Source organism: Sorghum bicolor, chromosome 4, assembly GCF_000003195.3.
Source record: "Sorghum bicolor cultivar BTx623 chromosome 4, Sorghum_bicolor_NCBIv3, whole genome shotgun sequence".
Classification (NCBI taxonomy): Eukaryota; Viridiplantae; Streptophyta; class Magnoliopsida; order Poales; family Poaceae; genus Sorghum; species Sorghum bicolor.
This window is the reverse complement of record NC_012873.2, coordinates 55,856,449-55,879,484: the sequence shown is the minus strand read 5'-3', so window position 1 is coordinate 55,879,484 and position 23,036 is coordinate 55,856,449. Positions and strand designations below refer to the sequence as shown.

The window sequence follows — 23,036 nt, the reverse complement described above, 5'->3', positions numbered from 1 at the left end:
AGCACCGTTGTGCTCCGCCATCGCCCTCCAGCCGCACGCACCTACCTGCTAATCATTGCATCTTTCGGCTCCCCGCCGCCAGCCGCTACCGCTACCGCTACCGCTAGTAGCTCTCACCGACGACGACCCCGCGCGCGCTCCGCTCTCCCCACTTTTAAATGCTCCAGCGCACTGGCCGTGGCAGGCCTTCCGCCGATCGCCTTCGTTCCCTCCCCTCTGCTTCCCACCATTTCCCAGAAACCCACAGTCCCACACACGCCTTCGCTTCGAATTCGAGCAGACGAACGATTGGAAATCGTCACCTCGCCGCGCGCGGCCCTCTGCATCGTCTCGCTCGGATCCTCCCGGTCCCGGCGATAGATGGGTCAGTGCTTGTCGTGGGCGCTGGGCCTGCTCCTGCCGTCGCTGTGGGAGGCCGAGGTCGCCATCTCCGCCACGGCGCTGCTCATCGCCGCGCTCATCCTCTTCCTCTTGACGTCGGACCAGCACGCCAAGTCCACGGCGGCCGCCAGCGGCAACACGCCACCCTCGTCGTCCGCGCGTTCATCTGCCACCGCAGCAGCCGCGGGCCGCGGCCGCCGGACCCGCGCGAGCGGAGAGGCGGCCTCTGAAATCACTTGCGCTCAGGGTGGTGGCGGCGGCGGCTACATCATCAAGGTAAATATTGGCAACTCTGATCGATTGCACCTGCATTGCCGATGTTGTTTTTACGCGTTCAGTTCATATATGCATCATCGATCTGTGCTTTTCAGCTGGAGCTGCTCTCGGCCAAGTACCTGATCGGCGCCAACTTGGACGGCAGCTCCGATCCTTTCGCCGTCATCTCCTGCGCCGACCAGAAGCGTTTCAGGTCCTTTATATTATTACTTGCTTACAGTTGATTCTTAATTCAGGCCGAGCTCGTGAATGATTTGATTCTCAACGAGGTGAGGCTGCCCACACTGTTTTTGTGCAGTTCCATGGTGCCCAGCCAGAGAAACCCTCTGTGGGGAGAGGAGTTCAATTTCCTGGTTGAACAACTCCCGGTTGAGGTAAGCAACAAAACAGCAGCGTCCTCAGCTCCTCTGCATTTGAATTTTGAAGTGCGCGGACAGCTGGAAAAAAAAAGTGATAGCCTGCCACTGTATCCATCTTTCTAGTTCCATTTACTATAGAGTCACCGGCATTGCCACCTAGCTAGACAACCAGCCCTCTTCCCATGCCTGCTAGAACATTCAGTTCAATCATGGACGTGTCAGGTTCCCAGCAAAATGATGGATGCCTCAACACCAGTGTAAACCGAGCCCATGCATTCATCCACACTGCCTCTCTGTTTGCCCCAAGCGTGAGAGACCAGCAACAGTTTATGTGTGATATTCTAGACAAATGCTCCGTTAGAGATGGCCCAGGGTGTACGCCAGCCTTGTTTCTCTCAAAAAAAAAAAAAAAAAAACTGTTGCTTTGCCACTGCAGAGTACTGCTAGTAGGAACTACAAGTGTCAGCTTTTTAGAAGCTTCAAGGAACAGCGAAACCGTTTCCTTTTTGCTGCTTGACATTTGAGAATTTTGATTCAAAAGTACATAAAATAGAAACAAAAGTGATTTGCTGCGTCATAATCATGTGCCAGGATAAAAATTCCCACGACGTACAACATCCCACCCCAGACTCACTCACGAGTAGTGGTCCACATGACAGCGTAAGTTAGACCTATCGAACTCAATGTTTTGAGTTGTGGATACCAACCTGCAGAAAGTAATGTAAAGAACCGTTAGCAAGCAGTATATTAAACTTGGGAGTACATGGCGTGCATATGCTTTGTGCTGAACGTACGGATGGAAGCATCATAGCTTCTCCGAAGCATCGTCATAGCATCATAGTGGCTGGTGTGCGGGCCCCAGGCGCAAGCCTAGCTCAGAGCGACATTAACATGACGTGCTAATGATTCAACTAAGATTAACAAGCAAACAAACTGTATAAGTTCAATATAATGAAATAAAGAGGTAAAGTACGACTAAATTCATGTGGCTGTGAATAAAAAGTTGAGAACATCGAAAAAGAATATTTGATGCCAGAATTGCTGTGATAAAACATGTGACATGTGTTGCTACTTTCTGCACAGGTAACCATAACAATATATGATTGGGACACTTTGTGCAAATGCAAAGTTATTGGATCTGTAACCATAGCTGTTCTCACTGAAAATGAATCCGGGGCTAGTTGGTATGAACTGGACAGCAAATTTGGTCAGGTAAGACATGAATTTTATGGAAGATTTGTGATTGAATATTTTATGTCACTTGCGTCCATCTTGATAATTCAATGAATTTCAGCATGTATTGACAATCCAAAATCATCTGGCTGCAGATCTGCCTGCGTCTTCGTTCAACTAAAGCATTTCCAGATTCTGATAGGTAACCTTGTTTTCGGAGAAACAATGACAGCATTTCTGAATGTAAACATGATCCCAATTTAATCATATTTTCCAGCTCCTTTGAAGAATGTAATGGAGCTGAATCCCCAAGAAAGATGGTACTGAATAAGCAACGCCAAACGATGATTGAAGGCATTGGCCCCCTGCAAATCATATATAAACTTCCTCATGATGAAGTACTTTTCTCAACAAATTATAATGCCATATGTAGGCGTGCAGTATCGTATACTCACCAGAACTTATAATTTACTGATACATCCAATTTATCTCTTATCCTTGCAGATTGTTCACCAAAGTTACTCCTGTGCTCTGGAGAGATGTTTTTTGCTCCATGGCCGTATGTACATCTCCCAATGGCATTTGTGCTTCCACTCTAACGTATTCTCCAAACAATTGAATGTAAGCAAATATTTTCAAAATGGTTCCTGGACTTAATATAGCTGCTTGATATATAATTAGAGGGTGCGTACAGTGATTTTGAAGATAAAGTGTGCATTAGGCTTCTCTCCAGCTCTCTTCAAATCCCAAACTGATCCTTGGACAGTTGTAAATGATGAGAGGGCAGGGCACATGATAATATCATTTCATATGCCTCAGAAAATCTGTAAAAGTTAAGTTGTTCTTCTAGCAGCTAACTGGCACAAATAAGGTCACTGCCACAACCAATAGATAACAGTATCAAATTAAAAAGCGACAAAAACTTTCAGGCCAACTTTTCATATTTTATCCCTACATGATATCATTGAGTTCCTTCTCTAAGACCTGCATTTTTTTAGGTGATTATCCCATTGCAAGACATATACGAGGTATGCAATCCATATGGCCCTTTTCTGGCATACAAACAGTGTTTGTTTTCTTTTATTGAGAGCTAACATACAAATGAATTTATCCTGCAGATAAAAAGAAGTCAGCATTCTCTTATCAATCCAGCAATTACTATTTTTCTTAATGCTGGTGCAGGTGGACATGGAACACCTCGTGCATGCAGTCAAAATGGTAAATCAATTTTGATTGGCACTTTTAATAAGTTACATGCAAGCATACACCTAATTAGAAAAGTAGGCCTTATGGATTTTGTCTGCAAGATTTCTGAAAACTTCAATCAGAGAGTTGAGTGTATTTACAAGCTCAAGTACTCCTGCAGACAAAGCACCATCACATATGTGTCATATTTTCTTCACCTTCCATGTTGCAAAACTATGAAGAGAATTTTACCGTTGAGCTTGAGCATCCGTCTAATTTTTCAGGAAGGATCAGGTATACCTTTGCATCATTCTGGAGTAGAAACCGTACATTTAGAGCTCTAGAGGCTGCACTACAAAGTTATGAAGCAACCTTGGAAGCTGAAAAACAGGTACTTAGTATGTGTTTGAATTTTATGTTTCGACATCATGTTCAAACTTTATGCTTTGATATCTTCTCGCCAAAACTAACCTGATGTTTATACTTGTTCTCCCATAAACAGGTGAGAGCACATGTACTTCTACAAATAGAACATAACAGTGTGTTCTGCAGTAAGTCAGACAACACAAAGATACCAGAAAAAAACACTGAAAAGGCTATAAAATTCCAACCTTTCATCAATGACCATGTCCTTGCAGATGTAACCAGTGTGAGCATCCAACTTTGTTTTTCCAATTCTTCTGATGCATAACCCATTTCCTAATTCTAACTCATCTTGCAGAAGTTCTTCCCTGGTACACCTGAGAAGTTTTTCAGTACAATATTAGGTGACAATTCAATGTTTTTCCAACAATACAGGGATGCAAGAAAAGATACAAATTTGAAGGTGTCTATTTGTCAGTTGCACTATCAACATGCTCTGTTTGTTCATGTTGATTTCTTGAAGCTGCTACTAATTTGACTGCTAACAGTGATGACCAACATCATTTAATAGATAATATTTTCTTTACTGCAGCTGAGCAGGTGGTGTGCCTCAGAAGAGTACGGTGGCAAGGTTCGTGAAGTGACTTTCAGGTCACAATGCCACAGTCCTTTGTGCCCTCCAGACACCACAGTGACAGAATGGCAGCATGCCTCTTTCTCAAAGGATAAAAGGAACTTGGTAACTATAACTTAGAGCAGATTTATCATTGCAATTTCTTGGGGAAGTTTTCTCATTGACGAAAGAATGAATATTTGTCTGATTTCAGGTCTATGAGACAAAGCACCAGGCACATGATGTTCCTTTTGGTTCTTACTTTGAGGTATTTAGCATCTTTTATAGTACATTCTTAAAGAATAGTAGTCATTTGAATACTTTAAGAATTTGAAAGGTATCTATTAGCAAACTAGTAGCTCTATATGAGACTCAGTAACTTATGTGTTTATAGAAATAATTTATTTTTAATAGCAACCTTCCACATTTTATGTCTTTCTTCAGTTAATATTGCACATGTATAAAGTAATTTAACACTTATTGAATTAATGCAGTCACACGCTTATATACATCACTGAATCTGTAATGCTAGTTAACAGAACATAAAGATTAACCATTTCTTTTCCATACAAGACTGTGTTATTTGATTTTACTAGTACGAACATAAATATCTTTTCAACAGGGAGAATTGTTGCTGATACATTTTTTACAGATCCACTGCAGGTGGTCGCTAAGAACAACCTCCAGTTCGACATGTCAAGTAAATATAAAGATCGGTTAGTTGAATTGCATTTCCATAAAATCTATTCAGTAGGACATTTTCCGATAATATTATCTTTCTGCAACAATAGGTGTAAACATGAAGAAATGGTGCATATTGCAATCCAGAATAAAATCTGGAGCAACCGATGAGGTATGCAATGACACCTTCGATACAGTTTCCTAGCTAAAGAATATATGCACTGGCGACAATGAGGGTTCATTGATATTTCACAACTCCATAAACCAAGATAATGGAAAGACAGTAATTACTTCAGAATTCAAATTTCTTCGACCAATTTATAACACCATAATTTCTAGCCTCTTAAAACTTCATCTGTCTTAAACCTGAGTCAGAAAGGACCAGTGTTAATCTCAGTCCAATAGCTGAACGTTCTAGGCTTGAGACAAAACTCTTTAGTCTCAATTAGGAATGTGACAGAAAGATGGTGAAGCGACTCGAATTGACTCTGCACCACACAACCTCTGGTTATATCGAGCATAAGATCAAATAGTGAACCTAATACTGATATTTTCAGAAGCACCATTGATAGTTTTTGTTCTTGACATGACGTGTATTCTTGTGCAGTACCGGAGAGAAGTTTGCAAGATTTTGGAGGCTGCTTGTGATTATTTCCTCAAATCTGAGTCAAATAGCCATGACAGTGACGAAATTGTGATGGCATCTTCACCATGAAAGCCTACAGATGAAAAACACCTACACAGTGCCATGCACATATACAAGTGCAGTGCAAACAAGTTTGCAGATTTTGCAGGGTGATTGTGGTCACATCCAAAAGCTGAGGAACAGACAAACCAGCAATGACATTGTGCAGATATCCAAGAAAAGTGCAGTGGGAAGCCACCTATGGAATTGCATCCACATGAAGAAGAGGCTTCAGATCATGGAGACATTCCTGCGAAGTAGTGAGCCAGTATGATGTGTCATTCAGTACATAAACCAAGTAATCATAATAGTTACCTAGAACAAGATAGGTTACATTGATGTTACATACAATGCTCAAAACAAAAGAGAAACTCCAAACTTCTGCAAGGACCAGTGCAATTTGACCTGCTGATGTAGTAGTGCAAGTTAATTAAATTACCTTAACCAATTCCTATAATATAATATTCCCATAAAAGAGTACACAGGACAGAAATCTCTCCCCTCATTCATTGATACCAATCAGTTCCTGGTAACTTGTCTGACAGTTTCGGACTTCAAAACTCCTGTATTGCAACATATATTGGTAGTGACAATTTGACATGTGTCCTTCTATGATGGATTTCTAACCTTGATGAGGTAGATGCTTATCAAATCAAACAGGAAAACAGAAGAAATGGTTTCTGATACTTTGTTGGGATGCAATAATGCGCATGCAATTTTTAATCATATGTAATCCTTCAATGCTTAAATCAGCTAGGAACTGCATAATGCAATGTAACAGTCACAAATAAACAGCTCAGATAGTCCAAATCGATTGGCAAGACAAGTATGAGAATTTCCATTATAAGGAGCGGCTTGCATGCAAGAAGCATATTTTTAGGAAGTACTAGTAAAGTGAGTGACGTCATACACCAGCATTGGATGCAATCAATGCAGCTTAATGACTATTTTTGAGACCAATATCATTGTGATATCTTTGAGTGGAAGATCTACCATGCATTGACATATAGCTGAATAACCGATATGCAATATATTTGCACAAAAGATCTGTCTCTAGTGATTGGCAATGTTCTATTTGCAAAGGAGTATTCCACACTTCACGTGGTGAATGCTTCCAATCACATTAGTATTGCCACGTACAAGCATGGTTTATATATGTTACAAGTCCAGAACCTATCAATGTTTTTTATGAATTACTCTTAATAACAAAATAAATGATGTTCTGCATAAGGCAGAAGGTTATATGAATGACCATGTCATTGTTCTACTCTTCTAAATTACGATCAAACATCCTAACATAATTACAAGATAGCCAACATGGGACAAAACCAACACCGTAACAGACGATTCAGATACAACTAATCCCCATAATAATCCGAACATTTATTGTATAAAAAAGGTCAAAACATCAATTACATCAAATTAAAAAGATAGCTCAAGAGAAGCTTATATTCTAAACCCTACAGTTATCTATATTTTTTACATGAACAAACAAAACATAATGGCAAACTGTATGTTGGTGCTACTGATTATTTACATGTCCTAAATTATGCCACTCTGGGTTGTGTAGGAAGTATAAATTACAACAGTTATCATGCATTCCTTGACCTAAACTCGTTCTCAAGCTTCTTCACCTTTGCCTCTTGTGCTTTTATACCACTCTCGAGATTCTTGATCTTTGCTTCTTGCTCCTTTATTATCAGAGTGAGGGACCTAACATCTAAAGCCCCAGAGATTTCGTTAAGTGACTGAGCCTGTAACAATATTAAAGAAGAATCAAGCCATATCTCTTGTTTGGAAAACCGTAAAACATAGTACAAGTTGCAAGACTTAGTAGGAGCCAATTAATACACCTTGGTGTGAAATATATCACCTACTCCAGCACATTGATCGCTTTGGCAAAGCTATGCCAGCACATAGAGGCATAGTTGCCTTCTGATAAATATGTTTAATCTTTCACTGGTTCAACAATTACTCACAGCTTCTAGTTGTTGAGTTAAATAACTGTCAGTTTTTTTAAACTCAGAGCTTACATACATCAGGCAAAATAGGAAGGTAAACTAAAAATGGGTTTTGCATATACATTCAAACTTCTATAGGACGCAGTTAAATCCAGTTAAAGAGGGTCAAATAAAGAATATACTAACCTTCTCAAGGAGTTGTAATCGTTGATTCATATCATTAACAGCAGCATTTTGTCTTGTACTTGCTTGGAGAACATACAGCAGATGCGTTTGAAGTAGCTTCGAACAGTGATTCTCAAGATTACCTTGTGGAAAGGCTGTTTCACATCCAACATGGTAGAAAGGACAGTTAATAAGCTTCATAGCACAAACTGTTGCACAATGTTTTTCCATCTCACAACGCATAACATGTTGCTCGCACAGCTGCACACATGGCAGGGCCTTAAATGGACAGATGGAGTCATGCTCCTCGATACGAATAGCAGAAAGTGAAATTGAGCATCCATCATTTTTGCAGTCCACTACTCTAAACTTGCACTGACTTCTATGGTCAGCCAGCTTGTCTTGCTCATCAAATTTTTCGGGACAGTGGAAAATGCATTTCATGTCTATGCTTTCAAGAATAGTCTCTGAGGTAGCCTGCCTTACGTCCAGTGTCCACACATTCTCCTTCTCCATCTTCTGCATAAAATCTTTAATTTTGTTCAAGCGGCTTTCACTAGACAAAAACCCAGACACATGGCTCAGCAAGTTCCTTTTGGAAGCCACAAAGTCATCAATCAAGTCTGATAGGAACTCGGTCGGCCTGGTGGACGCTTTCATTAATTGATCTGAATGATCCTGGGCTCCATCCACAAACTCACGAATAAGCGATTCAGTTCTCGCAAGCAGATCATTTTCTAGCTCGGTCTTCACAGCAACAACTACAGAAGATGCGCTCTTGAATATATCGCCCGTGGTGCTGTCCACTGAAGCTGTGGCCAATCCACAAAGCAAGATTTCTGCCATGCTATGTACAACATCGGTGTCGCATAGGTCACACCGTGAACTATGGCCATCTTCCTCGACCGCACTCATAAGTCTGTCCAATGAAAATCTGAAGGGTGTGCTTCAATTGGTACAACAGAAGTGTCCTGAGAAAAGGAAACTAACACAATAATATAAATTTAGAAACAAAAAGTCAACATCTATCCTTGTACAGTGAAGGAAATTCATGGCAATGAACATTCTACTAATATAAATATAAATGTGAAACAATCTCCAGATAAGCCAGAGTCCCAGGGCGAAATGTTCTGCAACACCCAGTCATAAGCAAAAACAGGGAATCGATGGCCAGAACCATCTCCGAGAGTCCTGCGCGGCTCGGGCCATCAACAACTAAAGTGAGATAATGAAGAAAACTAGATGCAAGTTATCTCCCTAACAGGGGCACTGTATGGAGCCTCTGGGATCGAATTGGAGCACCGCACTCTCGAGGCACAAATTGAAAGAAGAACGCGATTCGATGACCCGAGCACTCGGCCCGGTTCAGAGGCTTAGGGGGGGGCGGAGGTTGGGTGCGGCGCTTACCACTGAACAAGGCAGGTCGTCGTTGGGATCGGGACTCGGGAGCTTGGTTGCGGCGACGCGACGTGATCACCCAGACTCCCGCCGGAGGCAGCGCAGCGGTGAGGAGACTGGAGACCGGCGAGGTGACGACTGACGAGCGGGAGGGCCGGGGCCCGGACCGCTTTGGGTTGGGCCGTTGAGGCTTGCTAGAGATTTTTATTTATTTATTTATAATAATATCGCTAGAGATTATCGAGCTTATCACGGTTTATCAGTCAATAAATCAGCGAACAACATTAGCATAAACTAAATTTTAGCATCAGCCATGATACACTTGGGTTGTCTCCGTTTGTTTGAAGGATATTCAATAATATAAATGCATCCCATCACATAAGAACATATTGTGTCACGTTTCCTTTATACACCTTGGCTCGCTATTTTCTTCGTAATGTCAATCACATATGGAACATCATGTTTGTTTGTCGTACAATTGAGATTAAGTCTTGCTTCATAATGACTAGCAAATATGCTTGTGCGTTGCAACGGAAGAAAAACATCAAATGACCTTAGAAAGTGATGACGTAATGTTACATATCTATTTATATTTATCCTTTTTATAAAATTTAAAGTCCATAATTTATTTTATTGATAACCATAACATCTATGATATTAGATAGTTAATATTTATAATATATGTAGCTTGAAGACATATTTATTTAATAATAATAATAGAAAATAGTTAAACCTTATCTCACTCTAATATTACCTCTTAATATACCTCAGTATTATATTAAAACATGAGAAGTTTGATGCTAGCATTATTTTTTATTTAGATTAGGATTGCTATAAAATATGAATCAAGCATCACATTAAATAGGCTACCATAAAATTTTTATAATAATTGAAGCAAGATAACTACAATTTTAATTTTACACTAAAAAGCATAGGCAAGCATTTCCAACAAAAAAAAGTGTACTAAAATTTGTGATATTTTTTGTTTACTGCATGGATCTACATATATGGAGCTGAAAAAATTTTGTTTTATAATTTTTAGATTTTTCTATGAATTTGGAGCAAGATAACTACAATTTTAATTTTACACTAAAAAGCATAGGCAAGCATTTTCAACAAAAAAGTGTACTAAAATTTGTGATATTTTTTATTTACTGCATAGATCTACGTATGTGGAGCTGAACATAATTTGTTTTATAATTTTTAGATTTTTCTATACATTAATATACATTTATCAATTTTCAGCCGATTTAAAAAATAAAAGAAAAGTAAATTGAAGATTTTATATTAGGAACCTTAGAAAAATTTTTATTCTTTTTTCTCTCTTCCTACCGATTGTCGATGGGCTGTGTGCGCCGACAGACAGATAGCAGAGGCTATGAAAAGTAATAGGAGATTTTACATTGGGAACCTTAAAATGTTTTTTATTTTGGTTTTGCCCTTCTACAAAAGTTGGACGGAGGAGGCGACCGATTAGGCAAACCGAGGGTGAACAGGAGCAGGACGGAAGAAAATATAGGGTTCTTTATAAATAGGTATAGATTTGATTAAGCAATTAAGCATATCACCAATATATATTATAAAAAATAATATTTTGTTCAACACTTAGTGAACATGTAATATCTTCAAGGTGATGGTGTTATCATTCAATCCAAAAAAAACTTCCAATTTTAGGCAATGCATGTGATGCGTAATAGGCTAATAGCGAACAACCAAGAACTAGTCAAGGAGTTATGGTTATTGCTAGGTTGGATATGCATGGAATTGAACCATATTTCGTGCTATCCCATGTTATTCCCTGCTCAACAAATATATCTCAGGCTCTTGCTTCTTCATACAGACTGAACACAAAAGTTGCCCTAAAGTATAGAGCTTTAGGAGTCTAATTGGTTTTGTCACTTCTAACCATGGGATCGGCACTGCGCCATTTGCTTGAATGGTTGGGAGAATTAATTGTTTAGGCCCTGTTTAGTTCCCCACCGAAAATTTTTTCATCCATCTCATCGAATCTTTAGACACATGCATGAAACATTAAATGTAGATAAAAAAATAAACTAATTACACAGTTTAGTTGAGAATCGCGAGACGAATCTTTTACTCCATGATTAGCCTTAAGTGCTACAATAACCCACATATGCTAATGATAGATTAATTATGCTTAATAAATTTGTCTAGCAGTTTCCTGACGAGCTATGTAATTTGTTTTTTTATTAGTCTCTAAAAACCTCTCCCGACATCCTTCCGACACATCCGATGTGACACCCAAATAATTTTTGTTCCCAATCTAAACAGGCCCTTAGCTTGATCGAGGGGATCCACAAGCGGTCGCACAATCTAGGATGCAGAAAAAAAAATCCTCTTTTTCCATAAACTTGGCTCAGTCGGAGCGAGACATTTGCATGTATGAGAAAAAAAAACTGTAGCATGTATATTTGTACATCAATTCATGCGCTAGGCTTGATAGCAGCAACATACTAAAACTTGCATGTATATAAAGTATGTTCGGTATGACTCTAAGGTATGAGCCAACTCTTAAGCCAATCTTAGTGAAAAGTTTTATGTTTTGAATACTGTTATATCATATAGACTCAAATGAAATAAGATTCTATAGTTTCATAGACATTTAATTTTATGGCTCATACATAGGGTCTGTTTAGTTCTCTATGGAATGAAAAATACAAACTACCAACTACTTTAGAATGATGAAGTGCAAAATACCAATTTTTCAGGGTTACCTTTAGTTCCATCCAAAATACGGAATTTATTACCCTTATTATAGCTTATTGAGGTTTTTTGGGCTTTTTTTTGGCCTATTGAGGCCAAAATCTAAAATGGAAAATGAGAATGATTTTACCAAAATTTTGCACGTTGTTTAGTTCCACTATGCAAAATAATGGACAAAAACTAAAATTTTTGGATAAAAAGGGAACTAAACACCCCCATAGTTGATAATCGTGCCAAGAGGATTTAATTTCCATGAGACTTATTTTCTCTCTTTTCTTAAAAAATTGTTACATCATAAAAAATAGTTATGTGGAAGCTTATTAAATATAAATAAAATTTTGATAAAATTCCAATTGAAATGTACCAATAGCCGTAAGGATCCGGACTTTAGCATTAATCTTTTTTAGAAAAACTTTCTTACGAAATTATAGTCTATAAGCAAAACGTGGCCTTTAAATTGAAGCAATATTTCAATGTAAAGTTTTGGAAGATGCACAAATTTAGGTTCAAATGTCACGAGGCTTAAAAATTGATGACAATTTTTGGAGACAAAAAAAAAAAAAAACCCCTCCCACAAGGCAAAGTCACTTTGTCGAGCGCGAGCCGTGCTGTGGCCTCGTGTCCAACTCGAACCACCGCCACGCTCTGGAGTCTAGAGTCCAGCGTCTAGAGTGCATCCAGTATTGCAACCCAATCCCATATCCATCTTCCTCCTCGGAAGTCCGATTGGCCAGACGGCCCCGATTCACTGCGGCCGCTCCGTCTCGCCCTCTTCGCAAGGGAAAACCCTAGGCTAGGGGACGGGAGCGCAGTCCCACGCACGTCGACATGGACGCCATCCGGAAGCAGCTCGACCAGCTCATGGGCGCCAACCGCAACGGCGACGTGCGGGAGGTCAGCCGCAAGTACTACGATCGCGACGTCTGCCGCCTCTACCTCGCCGGCCTCTGCCCCCACGACCTCTTCCAGCTTACCGTATGTGCCCTACTGCCCTGGTCCCCCTCATTCCGTTACGTCACTGATTTAGAACGTTCGAGTAGATCTGGGTTGTCGTGTGGTTCCTGGGTTTTGGTAGCGATTTTTAATTTTTAATTTGTTTGTGTATTGCAGAAGATGGACATGGGGCCGTGCCCGAAGCTGCACTCGCTGCAACTGCGCAAAGAGTATCCTTCCAAGCCAAGAGTTACTTTGTTTTGTGTATTCGTTTGTGGGGGTTAGTTTTTGAGTGATGCTTGATGTGTAAAAACCAATTCAGGGCTCGTTCGTTTGACCTGGAACAGAGGCCAGGAACCATTCCGGCCAGGAATGATATTCAAATTTATATATCTGTGAACGAGTGGAATGATTCCTAGCCGGGAATCTCCCTAACCGAACGGCCCCTCAACGATTCATAACATTATGCATTTGATGATTCTTTTTTTCTCTGCCTAAGGGTTCGGTAGGAAGCCAGTGCATACTCGATTGGTATTTCTGAGGTGATGGTGAAAGGAATTGGGCATGTCTATTGGGTTCGATATTTATGATATTTGTTTGCAATTTGTGACCTGAGTGGCTGCACATGCGATGCTACTGCACAATTATTTTTATCCTGTGACTTCCATGATGATTGAGATGAAGCATAAAATCTTTTGTTAGGTTAGCATTGTGTTGTAGCTTCATATTTGCAATGATCTAGGCAATGGGGTTGCTTTATGGATGCTTCAGAATCAAGTTTCCTCTTGCTACACAGTGTGTACCAACATTAGTGACTTGGCTCTGACGGTATGGTAGTTTTGATGCATTCCCTGAGGCTAGGGCCAGCAGTGAACTCTGAGGCACCCATGATATTTTGTCTATTTTTTCTAATCAATGAACTTCGTCTTAATAATCATCATTTGTGGCATTGTGCACACATTAGGTTCAAATGGTTTGAATTGGTGATAAAGCAATCTGCTGGATAACTAGGTGTGACTCTGTTTGTGGATTATTGTGGTCTTGAGTGAAACTCGAACTCCTGGAGGTTCAGTGTTTGTTGTTTAATAGTGCAGAGTTGTTGGCTTACATCCCCCACCCTTATTACCATTCTTTTGTTAATTGTATGTTGGCAATTGGTTGAAATTACTCAGTTCTGTGTCTTCCTGAGTGTGTCAATAGATATGAAGAAGCCAAAGCCAAAGGTACAGATAACTATGACCGTGAATTGGAAGAAACCATTGAAAGACTAATTGTCGAGTGTGAAAGGAAGATTCAGAGAGCCCTTAAACGTTTGGAGGAGGAGGATGCTAAGGCAGCTATTGCTATTTCTGTCACTGAGGTTACACAGGTACATTCTGTTATTCTACTTCTGTTCCCGCCAAACTAACTTTGATTGTTCATTTATTTGGATAAACTGAGCAATGAAGTTTATGCGTGCTTTATGCAGACCAAAGAAGTAATGGAGTTATCCAAACAAATTAGGCAGAAGATGAAGGATATTGATGCTTTTGGTAAGTTTGGTCGTCGTATTTTTTATGTGTTCCATTCCATCATGGCCTGCAACAATAAAGAAGTTTGTGTTCACACATATGATTTGCTCACTCTATTATATGCTTAATGCTATTTGGAGATTGACATGTTTATGACAGCTTGATAGTAGCATGTTCTTTCTTCTTTTGCCTTGAGTTGGCCTAGTATATTTTGAACTTTTAACATGGGAACTGTTCGGTGACAAGAAATTATATTGTTCTTGAAATGTATGATTTGTTTCTTTTAGTATTTTGCATATTTGATCACAATTATGTATAGTACACCAATAACCTAGCAATCACTATTGTTTTAGTGCATGCCCACATGGCTAAAAAAAATGTCCTTTTGCTTTACCTCCTCTAACAATAGCGTTTATATGATAAAGTAAATGAAATAGCAGGACAATGTATTTGAAAAAAATCCTTAGAACATGTAGTGTTTTCTCAAATATCTAAACTCACTGTGAAGGGCTGAAGGCATGACTGCATGGAAATTTGATCTGAACAATCAAACCATCCTAAAATGCTTTGACCTTCTCTATTGACTTACCTAGTAACTTTCTTGTTATCGTGCCTATAATGGTCAGGTAATAATGGAGTAAAGCCCATCCTTGTTTTGGATTTTTTTTTACTCTGGTAGTTTCGGTTTCTCTTTGTGTTTACTTTATGCCAAAGCAATTTTTTTGAAGCCTTCTTCCTGGTACATTCAGTACCTTAACTTCTTCGTCTTGGCATATGGTCTACCTTGTACTCTAGATCTTGAGGGTAACACCGAGGGAAAAATCCGGGCCAATGAAGAACTTGACAAGCTAAAAGAACAAAGGGCAGAAGAGCAGGTACTTATATAGCTGAATTTCTCTTACTGTGTAATAATTCTTTACAAATTCGAGGTCACACATTTATCAGTTTTTTTTTGTTATATTATTCCAGGCAAAGATGTTACTTGAAGCTTTTAACAAAGACCGTGCTTATTTAATAAATTTTCTTCAAAATGCCACTCAAACAACTACACCTGTTCCCCCTGCTGCTCCGGATGCACGGACACAAGAAATGATAAACGAGAAACTGAAAAAGGCAGAAGAACTAGGTATTTACCTTTTGCTCTTATTTTACTTCCAATACTTCCCCTTAACTGCTATAAATGCAAATCTCTATTGACATGGTTGTTCTACCCTTGTCTCCTTACATATATCATGAGGTGTCTAGTGATCTCTCAATTTTATTTTTATGTTGAACAGGTGAGAATGGAATGGTTGATGAAGCTCAAAAAATGTTGGATGAGGCAGAAGCTCTGAAGAAGGTTGGTGTCTTCTTTTAATATTTAACTTTGTCAGAATTCTATCAGTTTAATTGACAGGATTGTCTTGTCATTATTAACCAGCTGAGCACCCGACCACAGGCTGTCCTAGACTCTACAAAAATGACAACTCATATCCAGATTGTAAGTTTCGTGAACTGCCGTTGCTCGTTCCATGTGAAAAAAGTCATGATTTCCTTTTAGTTTTATTCAAAATCCTTGTATCCTTTTCTATGTATATGTCATGGGAGTTTTTATTTTTAATATGCTATTGTTTACTCTGTGTACCTGATTAAAATATCTACATGCTAAATCTCTTCTCACATATTCTTGTTGGGAATATTAGTATAGACAGAGTTGTATTGTGGTATTTTTGATTGTAATAATATCTTTTTTTTATCTATTTTTGTTTAGACTGATCAAAAGCTACGCCTGTGCGACATATGTGGAGCATTCTTGAGCGTATATGACAGGTAAACTCTTGTTTAGCTGCTGGATTGATTTGTACCACTAGGACCATGGATATCGCAGAGTTTGGATTTTTTAACAGTTCTTCAGCTTTTGACGGGCCTATGTACCTCCCTTTTCACCAGCAGGCTTTTGGGCCCACTTTTACGAGGATTACTTTTGCAGCTAAAGAATGTGCGTGTTTATTATACATGTACTATTACCATGCGAAGTAGTTTTTAAGGCTTTAATAAATTATCATAAACCTATGTTATACGATAACGTATATAATTTACAGTTACCAGCGTAGCTAATTTCCCTTTTGCCCCACAGTGACCGTCGCCTGGCAGATCATTTTGGAGGGAAACTTCATATGGGTTATATGCTTATACGTGAGAGATTGTCTGAACTGCAGGTTTGTTTTTGTAAATTGTGTGGTCTTCTGAGTGAAGCTTACTGGATTTCTTTTACTGAACTTGGATCAGTTTTATTAGTGCTTGGTTGTTTTTATGTGGGAGGGTGACATGGTCTTGTTTCTATTCCTTTTATATGTACAGGAAGAAAAGAACAAAAAACGGAAGTTAGACCAAGCTGAGTATGACAGAAGGTGATATTTTTTCCCCTGTCCTTTTGAAGCCTTGCTAGTAACAATTCAGTATTTCTATTTATGATAGTGTAGAACTGCTAGCAGTCTTCAAAGCTTCATCTAATATACTTAACACCAGGTCCAGGGAAAGGAGCGGGGAACGTGCCAGGGCTTCGAGCAGGGATCGCTACAGAGGAGACCACAGCAGCAGCCGTGACAGGGACTATGACCGCAGAAGAAGCCATGATCGGTACCATGACAGGGAGAGAGAACGAGATTCCGGGCGGTCTCGTAGTTATGATTCCAGAAGTCACCGCAGGTCACGTTCACCAAGGGGAAGTTCTAGGGATTATGATCGATCTGGGTATGTTTACTTCTACTTCAGTTAGCACATGTATTAATGGAACTCCAAAGAGCTCCTTTCTTAATTATCTCTTGCTATTGTGGTAACACTGGTTGTTGACTACTTGTCTTTAAACAAGGATAGAATGTAGCAAGGTTATTAACTGCAACTTCTTGTGGAAAAAAAGAAGTTATTTAACTTGTTTTTGGTAAAGGTGTATCTGACTTTGTTTTGCATCTTTCTGCAGGCGTTATGAACGACGAGATCGGTACTAGGAGTAAGGAAGCCTCCTTGAAGTTTAGGGAGCTAGATTGCATTGCCCCAGTGTTTCTGTTCGGGAATTCTAACAGGGGGCTTAGGTCCAACTGGAGAAAGGCATCAGCTCTTTGCATTATAACGGATAGAATCTGACATAATCTATGCTAATCATATTGTTATGCTAGCTGGTGTTTATCGTAAACAGAATGTTACACCATGTACTCCCTCAGTTCCAAATTGTATTTTACCATGTATATGACATAATGTATATTTAGATATATGTAGCAAAAGCATAGTCTAGAAAAGCTAGAATGACTTGCAATTTAGAATGGAGAGTATCTATTATTCAGCATTGTTGATTTCTGGCAACAAGTTTTTACTCATACGAACGCTGATGTTGTGGACGTGTGACAGCAATACATGTCATGTTTTCTAGTCAAGGTGGTTCTAGAAGTGGAATTCAAACTGTAACACGTCATATTTTCTAGTGAAGGCGGTTGTAGAGGTGGAATTCAAACTCTGTTGACCGTTAAATTACTATAACTCTTAACTGAAATTTCATTATGATTATTGGGGATGAACTAGTTGCACTGGACATGAATATAGTGGATTCACAGCAGAGACCATGGTTTGCCATTGCTTGAGCTTAGCTTCACGTTCATATTTCCGATGACGGGATGCACAATTACCACTACACCCCCGATAGCATCAAGTATATGCAGAAAAGCTTGCCACAAACGGAAGTGCCTAGTCACAACCACAGAATACACAGGTCTGATAAAGTTTTTTGAAGAAACAAAATCGAAAATTTATCGGGTCCATAGGTTCCATTGCAGGTCGTTCTCACGTACTACTTGCTAGCTCAGCTCATTAGCCTCTTGACTTCGTCTATGCAACTGCACAAGCAAACGCAGGGTATTATAAAACTACAGAGCATGATTGCGCAAAAGAGGGATAAAGGAAAATAAAGGGCAACCTTTTTGGCAAATTAGGCAAGACACATTCCACTGCACGAATAAAAATGTCACCTTCTATGGCCTCTGCTGAATTAGCGGGCCTATTATCATCGTCTAGCATAGGAAACAAGAAAAGAAACCCATTAGCCATCAGCTTACAAAGGGATTACGAACTACGAAGTATAAACTGTATAGACCCATTACACATAACACATCACAAAAAGGAAAAGGTTTGATGATGGTTCACAATGTACCTTGGGGAGCTTGAGGCATCAATCCCCCTCCAACATGGCCTCTAGTCAGCTTGTCCACTTCATTGTTCTCCGTAGGCAACCATTCGTCTAAAATCTGCCCAATAATCGAATGGGCCAATATTGAAGTTTCATCACAGATTGCAGTAACCTCCGAACATCTTGACTTCTTCAAATGGTTAGCATCAACAGACATCTCTGCATAGGGCTCCATGTCACTGTTAACAGCTTCATTGTCTCTGCAATGCCTAGTGCTTCCAGAGTCTTCAGCCCTGTCACAATGTTTCCTAAGTACTTCTGATTTGGAACCAGCTCTAGAGACATTATGTGTATCGCCAATAGTTTCACCCCAGCAACTCCCTCTCGTAATATCAGTGCCCAATAAACTAACAGAACGACAAGGCTCATGCACCTCCTGCTGCTCAGAGCTTAAATTGAAGTAATTGGTCCAAGAAAGTATGAAATCGTTATCCTCATTGCAGCAATCATTCCCTAAGCTAATCAACTCTTCGCATGAACATTCTTCTATACAACAATGTGCTAAAGCTTTGAGATGACTGCTTAAGTTCAGTACAGCATCTACCTCAGCCTCCTTCCTCTCTTCTGTTAAGACAACACGCTGACGTCTAGAAATCTGATTTATAAAGGCTATGGCTCGGAGGGCCTCATCTGGTAGATCATCATCACATCCAAACAAACATTCTGTCAAGTAGTTCCTCAAAGCTGCTCTTAAGTGCGTCCTTTCAACTTTAGAATCATGATCCAGTATTGGGCGCAGTAATTTCAGTTTCTCATGTGTGATTTTTGGAAGTGACCAAAGAGCATTTAGGATATCATTCTGCAAAGATATAGTTTCTTTTGCAAAGGGGAAGAACTCTGACTGCAAAATACTCACACTGCTCAGCTTTTGCTTCTGATATAGGTTCACCACTGACATTGCCTTTGCTAATTTCTTTGGAAGGTAATTACCTTCCTCAAGCTTTGCTAAAATCTTGTTGCACCTTTTCCTTACCATTTTGATTATACGTGCTCTTGTGGAAGAGCGAGCAATTAATCCAAATTTTGGGGTACACGGTTTTCCTCTAATGTTCCTATTCATTGCAACAAGACCCTGCATAGGCATTCCTTCAAGCTCATCCAACGCACGATTGATAGAAGACAAAAGTTGCGGTGACACGGGTGTGACTAGCCTCACAGAACCAGATCGATAGCTGCATGGATTTGTAAAAATATTGAATAGCTGGCATAGCATGTCTTTCTGATCCAAGCTGGCCAAGTAACTTGGAAGGTGAGATTTTACAATCTTTTCCATTACAGACCTAGTCTTATCAAAAGTAAACTTGTTATGACTGACGATGCAAGCCACTGCATGAAGCATTTCATATGTCAATTTGCTGATTGTGTCCTGCATGACACCAAGATATTCTAGACCAAATGGTTCATTTTCCTTCTTTAAGTTAAAAAGCTGGAGGCCCTCCTGAACTAAGTGATGCGTATAGCCATTGCACTCTGAACTCCAAACTTTATTAATGCTACCTCTCACTTTATCACAAGATATCTGAAAAAAATGGACCCCACTAAATTCACATTTTATATTTTGAACTGACATAATGCAACCAAAATTGCTGTTATATTAACTAGTATAAATCAGGAAACTGAGAAATGGTACCAAAGCGATTGTAAGCTGAGTAAAGAAAATTTATATAGCAATGACAAAAACACTTTTGCAGAGATGCAATTAAATTGAACCATGTTCAAAAAACACCATACATACCACAAAAGTACCACGTGCAATAGTTCCTAACTGGGCGCTAGAACATGCTCTTCCATAAGTTTTAAGCATTATTGAAATAAACTCCTTTCAGTAATCAGTACACACCTGATTTATTCTTGTGTAAAATTTATACACGGAAAAATGGAATATTGATTACTTCACATATTTCACTAACACCTTAAAGACATAAACATATAGGTGGAGGGATTTGAAAAAGTGGATATCCAGCTAACATACTCGATAGGAGAAACCAGATGTGCACATAGTACATGAGCCATGATGTTAGTAAGAATGTAAAAGAAACATTAAGCTATATGACTTCTCAACAAATAAACATTGAACTATATATAGTTCTTTCTAAAGTACTAAACACTTACATCTTCACTCCTGATATATGACTCAGGCAAGTACCTACATAAGCAGAGAACTAACAATTAGAATTATTATAGTCACTACAAACATCCTGATTGTTTTTTTGGTGGGTGGGTGGGTGGGGGATATAAATTAGCGAGACAGAGTTTGATGTGGAAACATTTCAGATCAAGATAGATGCCATTACACATAATGACAGCATTTAGCAAAAAACACTTTTTACCTTTTCAGAATGCATCAAAGCATTGCTATGGCATCTACAATGAAAGAAGTGCTTAAGATACACAATGATAAATCAAACACAACACATGATAAAATTACCACCCAAAATGCGTCTAACACTGATTTTGCAAAATCAAATTTCATAATGATACGGATAATTTTTCAGCCCGGTTGGGGCAATAAAACACTAAGCTTCAGAGAACTTAATAAAGGGAACAAGCAAAACCCTGGACTAGAACACTACTCTCGTCCCAGAAGTCGGCGCACACTTACGCGTCATCCAAAAACTTGGGTCGCTTCGCGCGCCTGATGCAGCCATCCGGACTAAGGACCGTCGACTCCAGCCACCTGCAGATTAAGAGGGCCCCGAATCTTTTGTGAAGCGGGGAAAGTGCATTCTAATCGGAGCTGCGCCGGAAGGAGAAACCGCACCGACCTCCGCTTCTCGTCGACGTGGGATTGCTGGCTCGAAACGAGCGAGCACAGTTCCTCTGCATCCTCGAAAGTGAACTCCATCACCCACCGCTCAAGATAGCGGGCGGAGGGAGGGAACTAGCTGCCACTGATAGCGGGCGTTCGCCGACAAGGGTGGGGGGACGCGGCGGTTGGGGCTTGGGGGCGGAGCCACGCGGCCGGCGTCAGGATCGACCGGCCGGGACTCGGACTGGAGGTGAGGAAGTGAGGAGGCGAGGAGCGGAAGGGGCGGGTTCGGTTCGGGAGGTGGCGGCAGAGTGGAGCGCGCCGTGCGCGCGCATTGCCCTTGTCGGCCTTGCGAGACCCGACTACCCGAGACCTGAGCTGGCGGTCCGTGACAAGGTGACAGCCCAGTACTACTCCGGTAGACTGCACGTGGGTTTCTTTTTCCTTGAAAAAATAAAAAAGCACTCACATGTTAATTAAACTAGCAAATATACACCTGCGACACGTATGTCCATATGAAAAACTATTTTGATATGTCAATTTGTGTATATGTCATCAACATTTTGTAAATATAAAAACCCTATATTAAATTACTTATTTAATCTATAAAATATTAAATAAGTTTACAGGAGCGACACCAGTCTTACGTGAGGGCCCATGTTTACACCATCAATTTCTGGTATATTAACTCATATACTGTTGCATGCTTTGTTTTTTGATAGTGCAGTTAAAAGTAGATCAACCAGATTTCAGAGTATGAAAAAGCTGAGTTTTGTGCAATCAAAGATTTGTCTGAATAAAAATTAAAATAAATATAAATAAAAAATAAAATAAATATAAATATAAATATTATACAACCGTAAGAGAAATCCAAACGAACAACTGAGTGTTTTCTTTATTGGCAACACTCAATTTTAGTAACTGTGTGATTGACTCTATAGGTCTTTGATCTAGCCTCGTGTCCGTCTTTGGAAGAAATCGCAGCACGCATGGGCGGTTGCTGGGGATGACACACACCCGGTGCACGCAGTTGCCCGCCCACCCGCAGGATGCATCCGGCCGTGGCCACCACAGTTGCGGGAATCGACCGCTTTATTATTTTCTATTTTCGAAGTCTAGGAGCAATCTTGGGTTATAAGGAGTCTTACATCTTATATCATATAAGATCTCGGGTGATGGAGAGCTCAAGCTCATATAACACGATATTTAAATCGAACGGTTATTAAAAGGGAAGAGTTTCGTAAAAAAAACTCGCTCTTTTATAGTGTGATTTGAGGTTCAATTCAACCACAAGGTAATTTGTATTTCTCGACTTACACTGTATGCCGATTTGTTGCAAATGCTCATCCCTAGACAGCTTCATTCAAAAAGTCATTCCACCGTGCAAGTTTGCGTAACCATGTAATCAACTCAACATGGTTCGTGTGCTTAGTTTATGTTTATTCATAATGTCAGGGTGAATGAGAAGACCAGTGTTATCCTAAATGCTAAATAAAACTACTATTCAAACTAAACACCCATTTAAATAGATAAAATGACTGATTAAACAGAAACGACGTAGTACAGATCGTGTATAAATAGACTAAATGACCATTTAGTGGAACAATGACAAAGACATGTATAACCACACCTAAGCTTTGAATATGTGATTATGGCGGAGACT

General features: G+C 39.7%; 4 protein-coding genes and 1 long non-coding RNA gene across 14 annotated transcripts; 2 read left to right on the top strand and 3 right to left on the bottom strand.

Moving 5' to 3' along the window:
* LOC8072438 (BAG-associated GRAM protein 1) lies at positions 12–5,831 on the top strand. 2 transcript variants are annotated; one of them, XR_002452417.1, is made up of 17 exons: positions 12–657; positions 753–850; positions 956–1,031; positions 2,100–2,228; positions 2,345–2,391; positions 2,467–2,587; positions 2,694–2,810; positions 3,188–3,217; positions 3,308–3,407; positions 3,659–3,765; positions 3,877–4,023; positions 4,096–4,200; positions 4,330–4,476; positions 4,565–4,618; positions 5,003–5,050; positions 5,142–5,203; positions 5,639–5,718. XR_002452417.1 is itself a non-coding variant. In XM_021459767.1 (17 exons), the coding sequence occupies exons 1-17, from the start codon at positions 361–363 to the stop codon at positions 5,744–5,746; spliced, it is 1,809 nt and encodes a 602-aa protein (XP_021315442.1). In that variant the 5' UTR covers positions 16–360; the 3' UTR covers positions 5,747–5,831. The 2 variants fall into 2 exon arrangements, 1 of the variants encoding a protein (XP_021315442.1); XM_021459767.1 differs by having other exon boundaries at positions 16–657; positions 5,003–5,066; positions 5,639–5,831.
* Positions 1,569–3,314, bottom strand: LOC110434892. The gene is made up of 5 exons (XR_002452420.1): positions 2,882–3,314; positions 2,645–2,784; positions 2,397–2,554; positions 1,811–1,927; positions 1,569–1,723 (listed from the first exon to the last, which is right to left on the bottom strand). It is a non-coding gene; the product is annotated as an uncharacterized LOC110434892 (long non-coding RNA).
* LOC8056504 (TNF receptor-associated factor family protein DDB_G0272829) lies at positions 3,618–9,460 on the bottom strand. 5 transcript variants are annotated; one of them, XR_002452418.1, is made up of 7 exons: positions 9,250–9,460; positions 7,864–8,827; positions 7,351–7,470; positions 5,916–5,966; positions 3,986–4,114; positions 3,846–3,894; positions 3,618–3,754 (listed from the first exon to the last, which is right to left on the bottom strand). XR_002452418.1 is itself a non-coding variant. In XM_021459768.1 (4 exons), exons 2-4 carry the CDS (start codon positions 8,755–8,757, stop codon positions 5,916–5,918), a joined length of 1,065 nt encoding a protein of 354 aa, XP_021315443.1. In that variant the 5' UTR covers positions 8,758–8,827; positions 9,250–9,460; the 3' UTR covers positions 5,836–5,915. The 5 variants fall into 5 exon arrangements, 3 of the variants coding, with proteins under 3 accessions (XP_021315443.1, XP_021315444.1, XP_002452420.1); XR_002452419.1 differs by having other exon boundaries at positions 7,864–8,813; positions 9,250–9,431; XM_021459768.1 differs by lacking the exons at positions 3,618–3,754; positions 3,846–3,894; positions 3,986–4,114 and having other exon boundaries at positions 5,836–5,966.
* On the top strand, positions 12,601–17,813 carry LOC8072437 (U1 snRNP-associated protein usp106). 5 transcript variants are annotated; one of them, XM_002454100.2, is made up of 13 exons: positions 12,605–12,939; positions 13,075–13,127; positions 14,098–14,266; positions 14,366–14,429; positions 15,204–15,283; positions 15,378–15,534; positions 15,686–15,747; positions 15,829–15,888; positions 16,159–16,217; positions 16,525–16,606; positions 16,749–16,798; positions 16,917–17,141; positions 17,368–17,813. In XM_002454100.2, exons 1-13 carry the CDS (start codon positions 12,793–12,795, stop codon positions 17,393–17,395), a joined length of 1,236 nt encoding a protein of 411 aa, XP_002454145.1. In that variant the 5' UTR covers positions 12,605–12,792; the 3' UTR covers positions 17,396–17,813. The 5 variants fall into 5 exon arrangements, 3 of the variants coding, with proteins under 3 accessions (XP_021315551.1, XP_021315550.1, XP_002454145.1); XR_002452472.1 differs by lacking the exons at positions 16,917–17,141; positions 17,368–17,813 and adding an exon at positions 16,341–16,386 and having other exon boundaries at positions 12,601–12,939; XR_002452471.1 differs by lacking the exons at positions 16,917–17,141; positions 17,368–17,813 and adding an exon at positions 16,338–16,386 and having other exon boundaries at positions 12,601–12,939.
* LOC8072436 lies at positions 18,008–21,730 on the bottom strand. The gene is made up of 6 exons (XM_002452374.2): positions 21,390–21,730; positions 21,227–21,301; positions 20,737–20,770; positions 18,589–20,143; positions 18,355–18,448; positions 18,008–18,274 (listed from the first exon to the last, which is right to left on the bottom strand). Exons 1-6 carry the CDS (start codon positions 21,467–21,469, stop codon positions 18,241–18,243), a joined length of 1,872 nt encoding a protein of 623 aa, XP_002452419.1. The 5' UTR covers positions 21,470–21,730; the 3' UTR covers positions 18,008–18,240.